The sequence below is a fragment of the Sardina pilchardus genome, chromosome 10 (genome assembly GCF_963854185.1).
Source record: "Sardina pilchardus chromosome 10, fSarPil1.1, whole genome shotgun sequence".
Taxonomy (NCBI): Eukaryota; Metazoa; Chordata; class Actinopteri; order Clupeiformes; family Clupeidae; genus Sardina; species Sardina pilchardus.
Genome location: NC_085003.1, coordinates 3,052,896 through 3,075,714, shown reverse-complemented (window position 1 = coordinate 3,075,714; position 22,819 = coordinate 3,052,896). Strand labels below are relative to the sequence as shown.

The window sequence follows — 22,819 nt, the reverse complement described above, 5'->3', positions numbered from 1 at the left end:
TGTTCTGAATCTCACATATCATCAAAACTTCACAATATCTCTTCTAGTCCAGTCTATCTAGCTTTAGTCAGTAGCCTATTGTTTTTCACTAATTCTTGAAAGAGACAAAACATTAATGCTATAACAAATTAAACTTACAGTAATGCATACATTTAATTAATGTAGATATAACCTCTTGCTTGCGATTAGATATTTTTCATGAATGTGTCGCCTTTTAATTAACATTAGCATTTTGACTTATGAATAATTTATCCCTTCTCTGCGGAAACACTAGTTGTGGTGGAAACTATTATGTCAAAATTATGTTTGAAATGATGACCAAATGAAATTGAGGTGAATAATTGTGTCAACTGCCTTCTATATATAACCCTTTGCAACATTTACAATTCAAATGTGTTAATTATTAAACCCGATAGCATTTGTATCTGCTTTACATGTTTTGTCCTATTTCTCAAGAATTAGTGCTTTGCTTGAAAACAGGTGCAAAATACTGCAAAAACCCAGTCTCAATTTCATGTCATCAGTCAGCATGGGGGTGGGGTTAAGCAGAACTATCTGTATTTGACAGTCTGCCTGGCCCTGAAAATACCTCCTACTTATTGCTTCTAAAAATAGTCAGACATTTGCACTGCTGTCACGATAAGACTAATGGGGCTGAGGTGCCCTGGCAGAGAAATGGAGTCGGCTACTCATCAACCAGACTAATGACTCACACTAGACTTCTGCTGCACAATCACTAGTGTCCCAGCACCAGAATACTTCTACTCAGCTGCTGTACTATACTACGATACTAAACTCATATTCTGTATTCTCAGAGACAGCACATTAAAGAATCTACTTATATGAATAAAATGTAACCTTCAACTTATTTTCAGTGGTTCTAAAAATCAAACAACACTTGACTGCACCAGTATCAGATACTGATCAATTCTGATTTAGATTGGTATGGTAACATAGAAGGGGTGAGAGGTGTGCGATTAGATATAATTAGATTTGACAGAATGGTCACCACACAATTTATGTGCTCTCTGCTCCCCTGTTTTACCTCTCAACCTTGTCTATCTCCAGTCTGGTTTGACTGCCTGGAAAATACTTGGCCAGCCAATGCACCTCAGGTTAGAAATAATCAGACCTTTCTTTCATTCCCTCTCCTAACTCAAACAGACAAAGTCAGCTGGAAACCCTCAGATAATCAAACTCCATTAGAGCCAGTCTTCAGGGTCAGCTCCATGGCTTTTGGAATTTGTTTTTCGGTGTAAAATAAACTAGTGATCAAACAGAACCGTCTCAACCACAGCTTGTAATATATGACAAAAATGGCCAAATATAACCAATACAGTATTTGTTAGTATTAAAATGTACTATGTACCTAATGTATCTGATTTCTCCAGAGTCCTTTCTTTACTCTCAAGCTTGTTGGAAAAGTCTGTACTTTCAATGACCAATGACCTTCACCCATTCCCACCACCCTAAAAAAAGCAGAAAAGGTGTGCTGTAAATAATATTTATTTATGTATACAATTTAGTATTTTCATTCCAACCCCTGTTCCAAGGTATGATGTCAATATTATGTTTTATTTGTAATGCAGCATAACCTCCCAGGACCGTAAAAATTAAATAACCGGACAATACTGTTAAAACAGCATCAGTTATTACACACATCATGTATTTCTGTCACTTTCACTTGCCTGTGCCAGTCAGTTAAGCAAAGACCCTTTCAACAAATTAGTCTACAAGAGTAGTGTCAACTGCTTTTGTGCGGCAGCAAATTCTCATGGAGGTTGATACTGTAATGGTGGGTGGCTGACTTACCTTGAAGAATCAAGATCTGATCCTCCCAAAATAAGAACTCTGGGTGACCGTTTGTCTTCTCCTAGTTAATATGACAGAGGAGACAGAACCTCAGACCCATACCTAAAGCTATTTATCAGAAGTCTCTTCAGCGAGTCTTCATGTTTGATGTGCATTTTAAACAAAAGTCACAGTGACATATCACTATCCTCTATTAACCCAGTTGAGTGAACATAACTCATTGTGGAAATTTTCTCCTCTCATTCGTGCAAATAAAACAAAACAAAACAAAAAATAAAAAATATAACAGCCTTGAATACAATAGCCTTGTGTAGGTTTTTACATGAATAACTACAGTGGCTACATATGTCGAGTAAGAGTGTGTGTTTTTTTTCACGGAAATGTACAGTGCTACACTAAGACTTGGGAAAAAAGGTACAGAAAAGCTGGATATGAAAATAGTGTTATCTTCATTATTATTCAAACAGTTTTCAACATGAAGGACCAAGTCCATCTCCCTTTCATATTAGTGAAGGAACCAAAATAAAGACAAAAACATTCAAAAAGACAAACTATGATAGAATCCAACCTTGTACACAACTGTTTGTGATCTAGATCACTTTACAGAGGATACATAACAATGTTTTAGAGATTAAGTGAGGTATTGCACAGATTAATAAAAACCAAAAAGGCAACAAAATATACAGCAAAATGACAGACCATTTACACAGTTTGAATATCATTTTGGATTTGGAAGCATGAGAAATTTAGTGTCAGCTATTGTTTAGGGCAAGATGAATGGCAAAGGAAACTAGTCATCCCATTCATCGTCATCTTCAAAGTCTTCGTCATCATCGTCATCCTCGTCTTCATCTGGAAATAAGAAGATTGCACATTCAAAGATACTGCAAGCATTACACAGACCATGACACTTAGTCCGCACCTGCAGGAAGCACCTTCTGTTGGCCCTCAGCTATACAATAATCTAATCACACAACTTGGTCTACCATAGAATGGTTAATGCAGGACATTTGGGATTTATAAATGAGACAAAGAATGGACCATAATCGCACAGAAATACAGAGCCTGGACCTGGGAGTCATGTGACAAAGCCCACTACAGTCAGAGTGGAGGAGGAAGACAAGATGTTGTGTAGCGCAAACCTGGCCTACATTTGTTTAAGGAGTTTACACCAGTTACCCGAATGGGTTCACTGATACTAACTTCATTTCATTTAGCGAGAAGATTTTCAGCCATTTCAGATGAGCTGCTAAACACTGCTGCAGCACAGTGAGCATGAGAGGACAGCGCTCACCTGAGGAGCGGATGGCTTTGCTCCTGATCTTCATCACCTCCATCAGAGCTCCTACAATACCTTCAGAAGCGGCCGGCGTAGGAGGGCCGGACTCTGGGCTGTCAGGCACCTGAGCGCAGACACACACACACACACACACACACACACACACACACATACACAGAGAGATGTGCACAGATTAACAAGTGCTACAATGCCAATGTTCCTCTTGTACTATACATTATGCATTCTGGTTTTACTGGACTCGTACTCATTGGTCATGAGAGTGATATGCTCTATGTGGTCAGTGGGTTGGGCGCCCTTACGGTCTTGAGCTGGATGCCCTGTCGGATCTGATCCAGCAGCGCGTCACGGCCAGTGTTGGAGACCGGCCTGCTGTTGCTCTGCTCCACCTTCTTCAGCGACATGCCCTCACGGATCTGATTCAGCAAGGCCGAGTTGCCGCCGGGGGCAAGGGACTCTCCGCCATCTACAACATCTGCCTCAGGTGGAGGTGGGGGTGGAGGCGGCGGCGGTGGAGGTGGAGGTGGAGCTCCTGCGTGGGACACTGGGGCCGGGGGTGGGGGTGGAGGAGTAGCCTGAGGGGCAAGGGAGGCGTGTGAGGGGGTCGGGGGTGGTGGAGGAGGGTGTCCTCTGAAGGGAGGAGGGGGAGGTGGAGCGCCCATGCCCACTCTGCTGGGGGGAGGAGGGGGAGGCGCTGCAGTCGGGGCTCTGGAGGGAGGTGGAGGAGGTGGAGCTCCACGCCCACGGGCCGGGGGAGGGGGTGGTGGTGGCGGAGTTGAGATATGGGGTGGGGGAGGTGGAGGGGGCCCTCCACGAGATGGAGGAGGTGGTGGAGCTAGAGGAGAGAAAGAAGCATTTTTTAATAATAATAATAATAATTATAATAATAATTATATATAACAGAAGACACTTCTAATTATATTCTAATATATATATATATATATATATACATATTATATTATAACTAGAAATGCAATTCCAAGGAATTACCAGTGCATGAAAATGCAAAAATTGATAGATAATGTAGATATGGTTACTAAGGTGTAGCTAGGGTAAACATGGTGGTTGCATAGTTTACAGAGAGTTGATAGTGTGAAGGTAGACAGTTTAAAGCTGAAACATTCCCAGTTCTAACTTAACTAATGATTACTATTCATGTTAAAATGTTAACTATGGTAACAATGATAACCAGGTTGATTGGTTAACTTAGCTACTGATTTCATGCAGTAATGGTAAAAATGTTAACTATGCTAACTATGCTCACAGTGTTAACCAGGTTGATTAGCTAACTTAGCTAATGATTTCTAGCAGTTATGCTAAACATGCTAACTATGCTAGCAATGCTAACTATGGTAACAATGCTAACTTAAACTAACAATGCTAACCAGGTTGATTAGCTAACTTAACTGATGATTTCTAGCAATAATGCTAAAAATGCTAACTATGCTAACAATGCTAAAATTGCTAACAATGCTAACCAGGTTGATTAGCTAACTTAGTTGATGTTTTTTGCAGTTATGCTAAAAATGCTAACTATGTTAACTATGCTAACCATGCTAACTTGCTAGTGAGGACTTTTATTTTGAAACATTTGTTGCTAGGGTATCCATGGTGGCCACTATCAGGAAACAAGAAGTTACTGCAGTATAATCATGTTGGTTGCTATGGAAACGGTCATAAACACTTAATTTTAATGGTTGATATATTGGTTGCTAGGTACATGGAGTTTTCGTGTAGTTGACTGGAGGCATAGTTCTAGTTGATAACTGACAGTTGGAATGGTTGAACAGTTAAATAGTTGAGTAGTTACAATGGTTAAATGATTTAATAGTGTATTATTGCAGTGAGGACCTTTATTTTGAAACAGTTGTGGACAAAGGAAGTAGTGAAACAGGATCTGTAGTCTTAATGAGATTGTATGCTTAAAGCCTGAGACAGAAGGTGCCTCTCATATAGTGTTTACGCGTCCTCTCTCGCTCCTCGATCCTCACTGATCTTTCTTTATGTAGATCATTGAGGATCGAGGAGCGAGAGAGGGCATATAAACGCTGCTTGAGAGGCACCCACAGTAAATACTTTAAAAGTTGTATGTAGATAGTCTAATTAATGTTGATAGATAGAATGTTTAATGGATGTTGATAGGCAGATTGTTTAATAGATATTGATTGACAGTTTAATGGGTGGATGAGTGAATGGTCTGAAGAAGATGAATGGATAGAAGGTTGGATGGAATGTGCCTTATATTCTTGTTAAGAGAGACACTGATACAGCTCTCTGAGAGTTGTTGATACAGGTGTAATCAATTTAACTGGCTAGTCTTAAGAGAGCCAGAGTGTACGCTTAAAGCCTGAGACAGAGTAAATCATTTAAAAGTTGAATGTAGCTAGTCTAATTAATGTTGATAGACAGAGAGTTTAATGGATGTTGATAAACAGTTTAATGGGTGGATGAGTGAATGGTCTGAAGAAGATGAATGGATAGAAAGTTGGATGGAATGTGCCTTATATTCTTGTAGAATGGAGAGACACAGCTCTCTACTGAGAGAGTAGTACAGGTGTAATCAACTTAACTGGCTAGTCTTAAGAGAGCCAGGCCTGAGACAGAGTAGATTGTTTCAAAGTTGAATGTAGATCGTCTAATTGATGTTGATAGGCAGACTGTTTAGAATGGGTGGATGAGTGAATGGTTTGAAGAAGATGAATGGATAGAAAGTTGGATGGAATTAGGAAGACTTATGTTGATACCGTTGATACAGGGGAACAGAAAATGTAGTCTCAAGAGAGCCAGTTTAAAGCCTGAGAGAGAGAGAGAGAGAGCTGCTGCACCTGGACTGGCCACCTGGCGTAACATTCTAATTGCTGCCGTGATGTCATAATGAGCAATGTTAAGTCTATGGGGAAATGTTTATTAGTTTTTAATTTACAGTTTAAAAAGTATAAAAGTTACAAAGTTGAAAAATATATTGCACAGGTCTCCTTAGTAAGACCTACGTAACAAAGTTTGAATCAAGTTTCTACGTTAAACGGTTCAAGCTGAATTGCGAGCGTTAGAAGAAGTTGGAATAATAAGAAACCTAGGAAGAACAGTACAGTGCATTTTCATGCACTGTAATTAGAAGTTATATTCAGAGTACACAGTCTGATGTTGAGATGGAGTGACTAACTTACAAGGTGAACACAAAACCACCACTAGGGGGCTCTTCATTAGAACCACTGTGACAACCCTAAGTGGCACCTCATATCTCATATATTATTAAATATGTTAGGATTAACTAATTAATCTAGCCTGGCTAGCGCCACCACGTGGTCTGGGAACCAAACGTTAATTTTCTCAAATTTGAAAAAATGCCCAGATCCGGATGTCTATCAAATGCGTCTGTGCATAGCTCATCAATTGTCTTGCTTTCCCCCCTGTTCTGTGATTGGTTCCCTATCTGAGGCAAAAATTAGGGTGGCAGTTCAGTTTCCAGGCTGCCTTAGCAGCGTGAATCAAATTGCGCGCAAGGCAACATGGGAACACCCAGGCTATAATTAATCAATTATTACGGTAGTTGTCAACCAATTCATCGATTAATCAAGAAAATAGAGGGCAGATTTCAATTATAATAACTTGTAGCCCTCAACCAATAGAAATTGTTGGTAGAAGGCTGTAGCTATTATTGATCACATACATATCTTGTGCTAAAGTCCATAGACTGTATTAACACTGACTGACCGCTTCACTTAAGACATTTAGTAATGTGCAAAGATGAAAATATCTGCCTCACACTGAGAGTCATGCATCATTAGTGTGGACACATCATCTCAGGCATCTTGGCCTCAACACATCCTTACCTCTACACCACTGTAGCATGTTCTCTCTGCCTTTCTCTCTCTTTCTCCCTCTCTTTCCCTCTCTCCCTCGCTCTCTTTCTCTCTCTGTCTCGTTCTCTCTCTCATTACTCCAGCATTCTCAATTCAATTCAATAAAGCTTTATTGGCATTCTCTCTCTCTCTCTCTCTTTCTTACCTTGCCTCCTCAACTCATTCTTCACAGCCTCTACTCCTCCCTTCTTCTCAATGAACTCGTAGATGACCTTGGACGTCTCCTTGTCTTTGAGCTGGGCTTCAGAGATGCCACACATATCAAACAGGTTCTTCAGCTCAGGATCCAGGTTATTCAGCTGGAACAGGGAGAAGGAGAGAGAATGGGTTGGAGTGTGTTGGTGGGTTTTCCCGCCTAAAAGCATTACCTCTGTGGAATACAATGACATATCAGGGCCACTACAGGTTTAAACAAGTATAGAGCTGGCGGAGGTGGTGTAATCTTCTCATTGTGATTAACAGAATTTCCAAGATTAACCTGTTGAGGAGTGAATTATTTTCCAAGTTCCTTCTAGAATTCAATGCAAACGATCTATAGTTTCAGTGTTCTGTATACAGTCTGTGGGGAAAATCTCGGAGGGTAATTGTCTCATCATAATGCGGAACTCTCAGTTCACCGAACATTCTAATCACATATTTGTGACCGTACCCCTCAACAGGTTAAAGTCATACATTTTCAAGAAAAAAACCTTGACCATGGACCTTGGACCGTCCCCAGCTCCTAATCATGTTTTATCTCTAATGGCCCTAATATGCTGTAGCCAAGCCTCTCTGGTCTCCAAATCCACATAACTCACGTTCAATATGACCACAGTATTTCTGCGTAGATATCACAATATGTCACAATAATGGCAGGCAATGGGTACAGTAGCTGTGCACTGAATCTGCCACTGAAACCCCACCCCGACACATCAAGAGACGTGACAGACCATGGCAACCATGGGTGATCAACACAACGTGGTCAATCTGGTCATCACAGCGCAGGTTACAACAGCACATGAAAAATGTGACGTGCACTCTGATCTCTGATCAGTCAGTAACTATAAACAGCCTATTTTCATTGAACGTCTTCTTACTGCCAATGATAACGGCGGTTCGTGGCAATTAGCAGTCTCTTAAGAGCCGTGGAGGTGGAGGAGGGGAGGCTCTAGAACACTGGAACAGTTTGTGGCAATTAGCAGTCTCTTAAGTAAACCAGCTGTAGCTGAACTGTCCAGATACAGGCGCTCACAATGGAAAACAGCTTAAATGAGTCTTTCACTTTGTCTCAACAAACTGACTTGTGAGGTCTAATCAGTTGTATTCATGTCCATGGGTTGGGGTAGGAAATGAATGTAATATCTTAGTTATGTGGTTATCTGTATTGTAATTTTTTTTTTAAATGTACAGACATATGAAAACATTTGCAACAACGAAGAATGTCCATCCGACCATCCATCTAACAACAAAACCCCACTTCCTTTGTTTATCCACTGGCGCCACCCTATGGAGAGATGATGTAACTGACCCAGACTGGGTCCTTCTTGGACCCTCTGACTCATTATCAGGCCCTCGCCCACTGGGTCCACTGGGTCCAATGGCCCTCATTTATCAAACGAGCGTACGACCAAAAACAGGCGTAAAACAGGCGTACGCTTGTTTCCACGCAAAGTATGGCATTTATCAATGTGAACGTGATCGGTGGCTACGCTCAAATCTCACGTCTAGTCTCAACTCGTGTATGCAAGTTTTTCAGGCGCATGCATCGCGCAGCAGTAAATCGGCGGTGCATTAGAAAGTTGAATAGTTGAATTGATAGACTATCTCGGACATAACACCTTTCCTGAACATGTGCAGCCTATATTCTGTAATGTAGCATATTATATTGACACATTTCATGGCTTAGAATAGCCATAGGCGATGATTACTTTCTCTTTGGCAAACGCAACATTCATGAATTAGGCCTAGGCATATATATTTTAAAAGGGCACATTTCAGTGTCGTACGGTTTTGTATTTTTTTTTTTTTTTCGGTTTTGTAATTAATGTATTATAGTATGATGCGTTCTCTCTGCGAAAATAAAGTCTGTTGCGCTCAAATCGCTCTATTTTCCCGCCTTCCTTGATGACAGCTTCTAGCTGTCAAAATTAACAAGGTTCAGCTGGACGTCACTGTGGCTCGAGATCACTAATGATCTTTTTTGGACGTATAATGCACCTTCATGTCGTAAATTCTAGGGGCGAGGCCATTAAAACGAGCATAATATAGGGGCGTGATATTTAAATCACGCTTGTTTCCAGCCGCCACATTGATCAACAAACGTTCATTCTTACGCTGGAATTGGAGTGATACGAAAGTTTGATGAATCACACGTGAGCCCCGTCGTAAGATGATTTCTGCGCTCAGATATACGCTGGTTTCTACGCTCTGTTGATAAATGAGGGCCACTGTGTCCACTGCGCCGAGCAAATAGGAACGTGTGCATATTTCACATTCATCTTCCTCTCTGCCCCATGACTATGGCATTGAGATGGTTACAGTGTGTGGGCTTTGGAGCGGCCTATGGCACATTTCCCCCATTACAGTACATTAGACTCAACAGTCTCAGCCAGGGCTTTCAGAACAGTCAGCTGTGTCTGCTGTTCCAGATCAGGTGGGCTGTGGAAAATGGGTCCAAACTTGATGCTTTTAAAACTTACTTAAACTTTAAAAATTACTTTTTTTTATTACACAACCCAATAAGAGTAATAACTGCACTGTGTTTCTGTTCACCTTACGTTTGAAAGCACCGTTTTAAGCATCCCCACTAAGTCCCACTCAGAGTTTAATCATTGGGATGTTGGTGAAGTATCTATAGTTACATCATTTCATGCTTGCCAGGTTTGTTTTCCTGTCGGAGTGTGCGCGCGTTCGGAGTGACAGACACAAGGCTTGCCTCTCTGTGGGAAGCAGAAGGCATGACAGCATCAGATATGTGCTTACCGTCTGTGTGGAACATAAGGGCTTTGTGCCATTGCATCATGCCACCAGCACATGGGCCAGCTTTGTGCTTCCCAGTGCTGCACTGCATAGTGAAGTGAGTGTGTGTGTGTGTGTGTGTGGAGGACAAGCCATTATTGTGGTACTCACATCAAAGCCTGTGTTTGGGTCCCAGCCCACGTGTCCAATGTGCCTAGAAGAGAACATAAGGCAGTCCTGGGTGAACACACACAGTATGTAGAGACCCAAAACAAACACTAACACTCACACGCATGCTCACACACACACACACACACACACACACACACACACACACACACACAGATACACATGATGTCACTGGGAAACAATGTGATTGAGCATCCATTTCCTGAGCGAGAGAGTTGGAAATGAAGCACACGGAGAGCCAGTGACACCAAATGAGAGCAGCCTGCAGAGCTCCCTCCACTCCACTCCACTCCACTCCACTCCACTCCACTCCACTCCACTCCACTCCACTCCAGACAGGGAGGCACAGAGCGGACCATTAGCTCCTGCACCATGGGAGGAGCCAACATGGAGCAGAGGAACCTTTGGGAGATCATCTAAAAGAACAGCGTCCCAACATCCTTAACCAACTAACTACGATGACCGCGCGATACTGACCATACAGGAACAATAACACAAACCAGCACATATCACAGCCACTGATCTCCTCTCTGTGAAGAGGACATTAAGGTGGCAGGTGACTGGGCAGGCAGAGCAGGGGACAGGAGACTGCAGTACTCACTGGAAGTTGCTGGGGGTGCCGATGTCAGCCTTGGTCAGTTTCTTCCGCTTGCCTTTGACTTTCTTCTCCTTCTTGCCCAGGCTGCTGTGCATCATGTTGTTGACGTGGGAGTTGTTGTGGAAGCGCATGTTGTTGATCTCCGGGTTCTTAATGTCAACCGTCGCCATGGGTAGTGCCAGCCCTGCGAGAGAGGGGGAGGGGGTGTCAGAGTGTCGGACGCCAGTCTCTCGGGATGTCAAACCTGTCCGGGACTTGAATGAACGGCTCGGAGCTCCGGCGAGCTGGACAAGGGCGTATTCCGTAGGACCGTGCGGACGCCATGGGCCACGTAACAATGCGGCTCTGTTCTCACACGTGGAGAGGCTGCGGGGGACTTGCTAAGTTGGGAGTGGGAGTTTACAAGCCAGCCATCACGCACGCTCAAACAGCTGGAACACTTAAGCAGCTACTGCCAGCAAAAAACTGACTTTCCACCATAATACACACAAGAGACAGGGATACATATACATTCATTACACACATATTGACATTGTATGCGTCCTTCCTGGTCACTGTTATAAATATCATTCTCTAAAGCTACAGCACAACACACCACTCATTACGAATAGGGAGAGTAAACCTTAAATATGTGCTTTTCAAATAGTCATACAGGATGAACACATTCTCAAACACAACTGGCTGCTGGTTGGGTCATTCCACGCCAAATCAACCAGAGCCCACGCACTTGCGTCTCAAAAAAATCTGAAAAAAATACCATGTGTGCCTATGTTACCCAGGAGACACTCTGTAAAATGTTTTTGTGCTAAGATCAATACTTTTCAAGTAACAGCCAGTTTTACAAGGGGAGGGGGGTGTCAAATTTGTTCTACCTCTTTTTTTTGTCAAAGTTCACAAGCTCATTGCTCAAGAACTAGAATCTGTAGGAGGCTCAAATTTTGCAGGCTGGTGCTTAAATAGGAATAGTATGCAGTAAAATCACCACGAGTAGTCTGGATGATCCTGCATGGTCATAGCAGTCCCTCAAAGTTGATCAAAATGTTATTGGAGTTCTTGGCTGGGCTCTGTTTAGGCTTACAGAAGACATATTTTTACTCAACATAGGCTCTTGATTTTTTTTCTCTTATTGAGATCAGTAGAAATACTCTCCGAAAAAGCAATGAAGAGAAAAGAAAATCCATCAGGGACTGAACAGCAGACCTCACAAGTTTGAAAAATAAATGTGGATCTCATATTCAGAGCACCCTAACACCTTGTGGGAATATACAAAGATTTTTTTTATATTTTTTTATATAATCTGCATTACCTCTTCTTTTTAAAAACACCAATTTGACTTGTCTTATGCAAATCTTTCTTTTTCATTTTCCACCCTAAACATGGACAAAATGCACCATTGAGATCAATATGTTTTGTCCCCACCCGGCAATTTCAGTGATTCAGTGATTTTAGTGGCACCTAGTGGTTCCTCTATACAAAACAAATCTCTCAATAGATCTCTATGGTGCATTTTGCCCTTGTTCAGGGTGGGAAATGAAAAAGAAAGATTTGCATAAGACAGGTCAAATTTGTGTTTTTAAAAAGAAGAGGTAATGCAGATTATATAAAAAAAATATAAAAAAATCTTTGTATATTCCCACAAGGTGTTAGGGTGCTCTGAATATGAGATCCAAATATATTTTTCAAACTTGTGAGGTCTGCTGTTCAGTCCCTGATGGATTTTCTTTTCTCTTCATTGCTTTTTCGGAGAGTGTTTCTACTTATCTCAATAAGAAAAAAACCCCAAGAGTCTATGTTGAGTAAAAATATGTCTTCTGTAAGCCTAAACAGAGCCCAGCCAAAAACTCCAATAAAATTTTAATCAACTTTGAGGGACTGCTATGACCATGCAGGATCATCCAGACTACTCGTAATGATTTTACTGCATACTATTCCTATTTATGCACCAGCCTGCAAAATTTGAGCCTCCTACGGATTCTAGTTCTTGAGCAATGAGCTTGTGAACTTTGACAAAAAAAAGAGGCAGAACAAATTTGACACCCCCCTCCCCCTGTAAAACTGGCTGTTACTTGAAAAGTTTTGATCTTAGCACAAAAACATTTTACAGAGTGTCTCCTGGGTAACATAGGCACACATGGTATTTTTTTCAGATTTTTTTGAGACGCAAGTGCGTGGGCTCTGGTTGATTTGGCGTGGAATGACCCGGTTAAGGTTTCATGCTCATCATGCACACTCACAATAACACACCACAGCACCTCACACATGTAGCATAGGGGGGTTCAAAACTATTCTAAGAGGCAACCAAGACAACGCTGCTATTCTTAAAAAGCAACAAGACATGTTGCTCAATAGTCATGTGCATTTTCTGCACTCAGATTCCTGATTTCAGAAGCTATCCTTACTCCAGCCCTACTGAGACAATAGCACTAAACTAAAGGCACACAGCAAATGCATTCACAGCACCATCAAGGTCTACACAGCCGTTTCCAACCCAATGGCCACACACGTTCGGACTGTTTACCTGAGCTCTGGGCACACCCCCTACCTTGGGCTACCCCCATGGTCAAGGCGACCGTGTCCTGCCCAACGCCCTGGTCCTGTCGCTTCCCCCTCCGAGGGAGCGTTGCATTGGTCTCGGACACGGCCCTTCCAGATCTCCTGGAGGCTGTGGTCAGCCGGCCGGCCGGGAGGGAGCGCGACGCAAACAGCTGGTCCCCTGACAGCACCAGGCACTGGAGGGGCACTAGGCAGCTAGGCAAGCCGTCCACAAAGCCCTGCGGCGGGGGAGAGCGGAGGGTGTTGCAGAACATCATCGCCCCTGCAGGGCATCGCTGTGCCACCACACACGTCCACCGCTACTCTGCTACTCCTCTCAGTGATCTGCCCAGGCCAACCGCTCCAGCGACCAGAAGCCACATTGAAGGAGCAAGTAGCACCACTCCCCAGAAAACCTCCGTAGCCCAAACACTCCACTCTTCATTCAGCCTCCTTTAGCTATGACCGCATCGCTAATCCCAATAAATTACACATGCGCTGGAATATTATATAATCTGTAAAACCACCGTTAATCCGGTATAATCCCCCAACATTTGCTCTGAGACCAACCAATCATGATCAGTCTGGAACAGACTACGTAACTTCAAATAGATGACAGTTTGTTCTTTGCCTCCTGGTGACACTCCTTAGGAGCCCCCAGATAGGGAGACTCAACCCAATAAAGCCAGGTGCTGCTGTTCTCACTACAGTAGGGGGAGTAGACAGGATTAAAGGGAAACAGCAAGGATGAACTGAAAGTCTGCAGTACAGCATGGCATGATGTTCTGTGTTGTTTTTGCAGGCTTTACCACAAGAACAAGTTGCTGGGACATGCTGGACAAGAATGGATGGTTTTAGCAGTCAAGAGATTCTAAAAGTACAAAATACCACTGCAAAGAAACCATAGTGCTGCCTTCCCATTACACAGCACCACTTTGAACATAATGTCAACCTCAACAGAAGACAGCAGTGCTTTTTCACAATACCACAGACCTATATGCTATGCTGGCAATAACAAGTTATCCAAAACTATGGCAACAATATAAAGGGTCAAGACAAAAAAAGATGTTAGGATAACTGACAATACAAGTACACTCTTAAAGCTGAGTCCAGATAGGGACAACACATTAGTTTGTCCAAATAGAGTGTACCAAATCGAACGACAATAATAGTATTAATGACATAAATCGCAAACCATTAGCCTATCTATCCTTTGTCAACACTTCGCATTAATGTAAAGTAATCAGCTTGAATAATTTAAAAATAATTAAGAGAAAATGTCCGCCATTAACTGACTGGAAGACAAGGAAAGCTTAACAAGAGTTATGGGTGCTAAACCGGGGGCAAACATGTCAACACTGTAATGAGGTTGGAATGTCAATACGATTCCATCAGTAGAGCCAAACACAGAAGAGCCCTTAAAAGCTTAAGACAAAAACACTAGACCCTGGTAGTTAGGAGCCAGAAGTTTTAACCTGTTCAGGATGAGACCAAACTGAGAAAATGGCAATGGGCGTCGTGGGTCACAAACTTCCACAAAAACTCCCAAACTGTTTTTGAAGTTAGTAAAACGGGGCAAGGCAGAACACACCAACACAGCCACACACAACTGTGAATGATCTGTTAATGATCTACCAATCAGAGTGCAATCGGAGTGCATGTCACAGCAGAAAAAAGCATCCAAGAAAGAACCTGCGTCCGTGACACTGTCCATACGCAATGTGAAGTATGCTCCTGTGGGCCATTGCGCTTCAGGACTTCCCAACCTGTCGTTCAAAACCAAATGTGTTACATTCACTCCACCAAAAACCCTGTTCTGAATCTGTAGTCGGCTGATGAGACACTGGCCGTTAATAAAGGCAAATAGCTGAGAGTGGAGCTGCATGGCTACAGTAAGCAGTGTGTGTGTGTGTGTGTGTGTGTGTGTGTGTGTGTGTGTGTGTGGAGGCCCCCAGAGCTGCCCTGCCAGACGGGCCAGACTGTGGGAGTGCCACACGGTAGCCGCCTGCTCTCCAGCTCTCGTGGCCGCACTGACCTCCGTTTGCTCTGACCCAACCGCTGGGATCAGGGCAGGGATGGACAGTGCTGCTCGCATCTGGGTTAAGCACAGCTGGGTGTGTGTCAGTGCAGTGGACCGACGCTACGTGTGTGTCCGAGTGGCAGTGTAGAAATATTTGCGTGTGTATGTGTGTGTGCATGTGTGTGTGTGTGTGTGTGTGTGTGTGTGTGTGTGTGTGTGTGTGTGTGTGTGTGTGTGTGTGTGTGTGTATCTGTGCGCGCACGATTGACTGCGTGCCCATGTGCATGAGTGTGTTTGACTGGCCGTGTGCCCAAGTGAGCATGAGAGGATGTAAGTATGTGTGTACACTCACAGATGGAGGTGCAAATGACATCCTTTCCACACTAATGGGCTAAATCTACTGCTATTTCCAATTATGGAACAGCAAGAAGTAACTCAATTAACTAACTCAAATGAGAAAAATCAGGACAAATTTCAAGTTCAGTTTCAAGTCACATACCATTGGGTCCATCACGTCTTTTTTCTGAAAAACAAAAGGTGGACATTGTTAAGAATTTGGAGGCCCAATCGAACACACTGGAACGTGTTAGCAACAGAGGGGAAAAGTGGCAGTTATGGGGTGCTTAAACAACAAGCTAAGCACTAGAGAGCAGGTGCGCTATGTTAGTGTCAGGAGTCTAGTGGAAAGAGTAGAAGAGTGGGATAGAGTTCAGACTCAAAGCCACCCAGCCTGGGAGCCCATGTTATCTGTCTAACAGGAAGACAGGCTGGGAAGTGAGTATGTCACACGCATGCATGTTTAAAGTCTACAGGACGCTGAATCGAATGGCTCTGAATAAACTATTTCAAACCGCTACAAGGAAAGTCACATGGGTAGACTATTTAGTGGCGGGAGCTACAGAACCAGAGTGATTTTCCAACTATAAAGCCCAGCAGGCAGCCAGGGAGAACTAGACCAAGATGAGAGAACAAAGTGAAGTAGAGGACTAGACTTTAGTGGAGCAAAGACCATTAAGAGCTCTGCTACTAAATACACAACAACCAAGTAGAGAGGAAAAAGCAGCGTGGAGGATTTAACAAAAGCAACACACAAGCCCATCCACATGATAACAAAAACACTGGCATTTCAGCAGGATCCAGGTAGGGGTTAACAGAAATACTGCAAGTCTGGATGTTACCAAGGCCAAGTTAGAAAACAGATTTGCCAAAAGTCAACCCGAGGGGACCATGCACATTATCAATCAGTTCTCTTTTCAGCAATTTAGGTGAAATCATTTGACATGTACTGAAGATAAGTACAGATCAACCTCTCTGCTATGGATGGGGAGCTGCATTCATGCATGTTCAGAGCTAACGTCAGTGTCTTACAATATTCTGCCAGGCTCAGGCTGAGATGAATAAAGAGCTGAATAGTGTGAGGTCACGAGGTCCATCAGGATTGATCCTTTTCTCTGTTAGTCAGACACAGAAACGTCATCTCCTGAGCAGAGCTGAGCAGATCTTACAGCTGGCCAGTTACCTGTTCTCCGAGATCGTCGGTTGAATAGGTCATTGAGTGCTGCTCTGAAGCGCTTGGCTTCTTCTTCACTGGCAAAATTCAGGCCAACCTGGTAGGTCTGGAGAAATAAGCAGATTCTTGAGTTAGTCAAATAACTTTGGACACACCTAGGTTGACTTTGCAATCCTTATACAAATATGTGGTTGAGACAATTGTTTACTCATGCACCATGTTCAAATATGCTAGCACAATCAAAAAGCAGCATACAGTATATATTAGCTTCAAGAGTTGATCAGGCCAAGACAAAGAGAAAGACTTACATCTCCTGGAAATGAAATGAAGTATGCCCGGGAACCACTAATTGCAAAGTTATTATAGAGCTCCTGTTCAAACATAATTTTCCCCTCCTAAAACAAAACAAAACAAAACAAAGCACTTACTTGTACATAAAGACAATAACTCTTTGCCACACACACACACATAAAATAACTAACCAGCTGAAGAGTGCTATAAGTCCCATATATTTAATCATTTGTAAAGCCTGCCTCTACCAATACAAAAGCCCCTTATGGTTCTTCCACAACACTTCATAAAGTTGGAGAATACAACACAGGGTATTTGAGCGCATTCTTCTTTGCAGAATATCTCTGGAGTGTCCAGATTGGTACTCTAGGTCCACTCTTGTGCACTGTCCTCTAAAGCTGGTCTTCTATGGAGTTCAGATGAGGGAGCTGAGAGAACCATGGCAGGCCTTGATGTTGTGCTTAGTAAACCTTCCTAAACATTTTGGCCCACTGAATCTTTATTGAAAATACCCATGTGTTCCATGGAGTTCATGATCTCATGAGCCCCGAAGAGGTTCCAGGGATTTTGGATTAAAAACAGTCCCAGAACATCACAGTTCATCCAGCATAATGACATTCTGTACTTAGGAAAGGGGTTCTTTTCTGTATAGTCCTTCTTCTATGCCCGCCTTGAATGTTTGTTGGTAAAAAGCTACATTTTCTTTTTACCTGATCATCATAGAACACAATTCCTGGACTAGTCTCAGTGACATGAAGCAACTCCAGCTATTTACATTTGTAGTTAAATAACAAGAAAGGCTTTTCCTGGCATGACTTTTAAATACTCCATTAGCATGGAGGTCTATTTTTAGACCCCAAGTTGCAACATTAATCCTCAGGAGATGCTTTGCCTCTCTTACGGTCCTCCTCCATGTACATGCCTGAATTATTGTTTTAATTTCAAATATGGCCATTTTCAGGCAAGTACCTGTTTTTATACCTATTTCCTGACTTAGCGAGAAAAAAGGAAAACTTTTTGGAGTGCGACCAATCTTTGATTTTCTGGCTTAGTAAGGTCAATTAAATGCACTTTCTCCTCATTTGAATTGTGTATTCCCTGATCCTTCCCATGTTTCTACTCCGCTTTTCCTCATCTGTACCACAGTGCCAATCCATGTGGAGGACTCTGTAGCATGCTTAAGGCCCGATCCCTGTTCCCATTTGCACCAATGTTTGTGTTGAGTGCAGTTATAAAACACCATTAGCAGGCTTGCACATAATCCAGAGTTCCCATGCCGGCCTATTAACACAAGTTTCATGGCTCATCAAGTCTAAATGACTACTGCAAATGATTATGCAATAGCTCTTTGAATGATGAGCGCCATTTGTATATTTTGGCAACTGTTGCAAATAATATGTCGATGTGCCTTAGGATTTGCCCATCATTAGTATGAGGAGCTGTGGTGAGCTCTTACCCTGATGTCATAAACACGGATGTAGTAAGACCTTTGCGGGTTGTCTTTGACCAAACAAGCAACGCCGCAGCATCTCTTTATCCACGTCTGGCTTCGGTCTGCCCCATAAACCTGGACAACTGCTGAGCAGAGGGTCTGTAGGGGTGAGCAAAATCAGACATGCTTAAGCACACACAAGTGCATTCTAAAAATTCTTTCTAAAACTTAACACATAAAAGCCCTACATGTAGGCCTATAACCATATCTCATCTCACCTCAAAATCTACCTATGTCTTAAATTACACTTATCATTGTGCAAGGACCACAAATTCATACAAGTATGAATCATCATATATTTGTTATCATCAATTTTATTCAGTTACAACAACAATTCAACAATTAGTGTAGACGTTGACAAAACAAGACACACAAGACACAACACACTGTCTCTCATTGGGGCAATGCAGTACCTTCACGTTTAGTCAATATGGTTTTCTTAAAGCCATGTTCCCATTCCTCTAAGAAAAATGGGCAGACCTTCGAAACAGCTTGGCAAACTATTACTGCAAACACTTAGTTGGAAGAAGGAGATCAAACAACAGACATAAAAAGTAATTCAACCCATCCTTGTGGCTGGTGCGTCACAAGTGCTTGTTTCAGTGACACTGTGAGGTAGCTCCAGAGTCTCTGTGGAAAATCTGCTTGCTGGTGCGTGTGAGAACTGCACAGTAAGCACTGGCGAGCTACATCAGAAGCCACTGATTTCAAGCTGCTTTCACAAGCAGGCTGCTGCGATCATGAAACAGATGTGAAGCAGCAGTGGACCCCCCAGAGTTGGCCATGAGTTGGCCTCCACAAACAGTTCCACTGCCATTCACAATCACACCCACACGCTTACTTGATCTGGTCTCAGTCACAAGAGGCCTTGGATAATATCACTATATTTTCCACAAAAGTCTATTTGTAGGGTATTTGTTCCTATAAAGACATCATCCACAGAGAATGTTGAATGGGTGAGAGGGCCCTCACTTTGTCTTAACCATGAATGTGAAGTAGCAAATGATTAACAGATTTGTATCTTATCTAAGCCAACTCATACTGGCTACTCTGAGCTTTTTCGCTTTCCCAGCCCTCCATGGCTTTTTGCTCCCTCTTTAACTTGACCACACTCCCCTCTTTCCTGCATGACAGGAACCCTCAGGAAACAGGTTATGCTGACTAGAACGTACCACAGATGTGTGTCAGGATCACAGGTTTAGACAGACATGCCAAAATATGGAAATAGCTTCCATCAGCATCAGCATTATGCTCTGTGGCAGATCTAGGTTCTGGACTGTGGAACTCCAACTAAGGAACATCAACCACTTCAAACTGAGAACCACAAGAACAATGGCACATATTGCTTTCATTGCTCTTTTTTCAAATCTATCATTAGGGGATGTCCCTGTCCCAAACATGTTTACGCTTTGGGAAAGCTGTATTGCACTAAAGACGCAGTCCTTCATTATAACCAGACAATTCTTCTGCTGGATTCAGCTAAATTCACCTAATACTGTACATCCTCTAGCTGGCTGTCCCATATGCTTACTCTAAAACGTTGTTAATGAGAAGTCCTGGCTCTGTGTGAGACAATGAGGCTCAGACTGAGCCTACACAATGTCTGTGCTCCAACCCTGCTACAGGAGCATGGAAAGGAAGACATATTTCATTGACTGATGATGAGCTCAAATATCAACAACCTTTTGCTAGAATCAAAGATACCTTTAAATGACAGAAGGGGATTCAATGGTGTTTAACAGAAAAGCTTGGGATTGCAGATTGCAGAGAGCTGGGTTTTAAATGATGACCATGCATGTATTCTATCTAGTAGTCTACACTCAGGATCTTTTTCGTGTATAAGCACTTCCTCTAAAGGGCGTTTTAGACTGCATTCTGACCCTGCTCTGGACAGTGCTCTGCCCAGTGCGCGATGTTTCTGGGAAGAGGAGAGGAGTGCTGAATTGAGCACATGACTGCTGAAAGCCGAGTCACAGTGTCTCATATGCAGTCACCAGTCATTCCTCAATCAAAGCAGCACTTTCATTCGCAATTCATTTGGCTGAGACAGAAAGAACAGAGCAGCCCTCAACCCGCCCGGCAAAACAACAAGCGCCACAGCTGCAGTACAGGAGAGTAGACCATCGCAGTGTATGAAGCCTTGTGACAAACTGCCCAGCCTGAAAACAGCACAGCACAAAGGGACCGCTGACATCTCCCCGCTTGTCTTAGCGCACAGGAGGAAACATCGTCCCTTCCTTCTCCTGGGCCTCCCTCACACATCACATAGCCTTGCTATTATGTCATGTTGATCAGTGATTAGAAAGACTCTGCTGGGTTCAAACCACAGCTGCTGTCTAAGCTCATTTCCAAATGGACTATCAACATAACAGATGTAGCCAGGTGCATCTGGAAGATTCTGATGCCTCTTGTCCTGAGAAATGTCCAGATATATTTTTATGTTTAGTGTTTAGTATTGGGCTAGATGTGTATAGTCAGTTGCCTACTGTTGCCTACTGTTGCCTACTGCCTGTTACCACAATACAGGAAAAGAGGAAGCGCTTGCTTCCGTAATTGCTCCTTCACCACAATTTATGATTACCGGTCAGTGAAAACGAGGAAGTTCTTGACACTCACAACACCTCTGTGATTTAACAGCAGGAAGAATGGTACATCAAATCTCTGCATAATACTGTAGCACCAGTGTTGAAAAAGCTCAAGCTGATCTTGCAACAAACAACATCCCAAGAAGCTGAAGCACTCTTCCACTCTGTACTTACTAAAAAACAGAGAATATAGGGGCCATGGTTGTATGATGCAAGAGCAATAATGTACATTTCCTGTTCCATGCTTTAATGGCTTAGGCCTGCCTAACACTAAGGAGATTGTGGGCTTCTTCTGTGTATTATGCTGCCCCCAAATCAACATTGCATCAGTTTTGCATCTACAGTCTCTCCAGATAAGTCATCAGTTTATAGTGAAACAATTTCACCACAGGTAATCAATCACATTCAGTACTCCCTTTACACTTACAACTGCCTGAAAATAATTATGGATGCACAGACCTCTAGCAGCCCATGACGTTAGCCCACTGAAGTTTACACACGTGACAGTGCATAAAGTACACAAGTAGTCAGAACATGCCAACATCGCAACACTGATGCACAACAATCCAATGTTATTAACCTGTCTGCAATCCCAAACATTAATAAAAACACATAAACTGTTTTCCCATTACATCCATTTCAAGACTGCGGTTCAGGAATCATTCCATCAGGCTGCGCTGCAAGAAACTAGCTAGCTTGTTCGGCTGTCAAAATCAAAATTCCAAAACAGACTTGCGTAGCCTACTTGCCTGCCACAGAAGCATAACAATTTGTGGGATATCATAACTGCTATACTAAGTAGACTATGTCCCAATAGAAATATAACACAGTGGACAATCATCTCAATATTGCGTTTAATGCAGAAAGTAACGTTAAAGTGTAAACTTACGATGCATTTCCTGCCTAGGTAGTTGAAGAGACATTCGTTCTCTTGTGGAGTGAGTAGCATGGAGCCAACATTCCCACCCCGCCGCTGGGGCGGATGGTTACTCATGGTGGTAATGTTAAATTAATTAAAATCCCACCTCTGTCTCTAAAAACAATTGTTATATAAAATACAAGAAGTGACGGGTCATCGTGGCCTGTAGCAGGATCATTTCGATACACTGCTCTGGCAATGGCAATATGGCAAATTTGTTTTTGGATTCTGAGATTTTCTCGCACTAGACTGACTTAATCGCTACATTCGCATTCATGAGGACATGACAATTTGGTGAAGACAATAACGTTATCTAGCTAAACTTTCATTCCTGAAGTGCAACTGCAACAACGATTCCTGAATCCAACATGGCAGCAGGTAGAATGAACTACTTTGGAATTCTTGAGCGGGGGGACGATGCAATTTGTCCACATTATGGTGATGATCTCTGCGAAAACATATGATGAAATTAAAAGAAAATGTCTTCGAAATACTATCAAAGTCAATCAAAAGCATCAAAAAAGAAAAAACCCTTTGCACCATTTAACAAGTTATATTACAGAGACATGAAATCCACCATTTCCATGATGGTATTATCCTGTTTTCCTGTGGATTGTGCAGTATGCGGATGGGTGCGCTCAGGGCAGGGAGGAGACTGCAGTTAGTAGGTGGAGCACATGGAGGCTACACCGTTACCTACACTTTTAATAGCCTACGGCTCATGTGATGTGAAATTGTTGGTCAATTATACTTGTTTCTCTCACGCCTTCGTTT

General features: G+C 42.7%; 1 protein-coding gene across 2 annotated transcripts; it reads right to left on the bottom strand.

Annotated features, from left to right (window-relative positions):
- Positions 1-1,490: 1,490 nt before the first annotated feature.
- wasla (WASP like actin nucleation promoting factor a) lies at positions 1,491-22,591 on the bottom strand. Of its 2 annotated transcripts, XM_062547333.1 has the most exons (11): positions 22,016-22,587; positions 18,506-18,640; positions 17,067-17,153; positions 16,768-16,864; positions 15,748-15,771; positions 10,700-10,880; positions 10,081-10,123; positions 7,118-7,271; positions 3,412-3,944; positions 3,107-3,215; positions 1,491-2,664 (listed from the first exon to the last, which is right to left on the bottom strand). In XM_062547333.1, exons 1-11 carry the CDS (start codon positions 22,118-22,120, stop codon positions 2,603-2,605), a joined length of 1,530 nt encoding a protein of 509 aa, XP_062403317.1. In that variant the 5' UTR covers positions 22,121-22,587; the 3' UTR covers positions 1,491-2,602. The 2 variants fall into 2 exon arrangements, with proteins under 2 accessions (XP_062403317.1, XP_062403319.1); XM_062547335.1 differs by lacking the exon at positions 15,748-15,771 and having other exon boundaries at positions 22,016-22,591.
- Positions 22,592-22,819: the final 228 nt, after the last annotated feature.

What these genes read in the sequence shown, in the direction of transcription:
- wasla (XM_062547333.1), bottom strand. Translation starts at nt 22,120, where the DNA reads ATGAGTAACCATCCGCCCCAGCGGCGGGGTGGGAATGTTGGCTCCATG. An exon ending in ACCTAGGCAGGAAATGCATC is followed by an intron (nt 18,641 to 22,015) that starts GTAAGTTTACAC and finishes TCACCCCTACAG; the next exon opens with ACCCTCTGCTCAGCAGTTGT. An exon ending in TCCGTGTTTATGACATCAGG is followed by an intron (nt 17,154 to 18,505) that starts GTAAGAGCTCAC and finishes GTTTTGTTTTAG; the next exon opens with GAGGGGAAAATTATGTTTGA.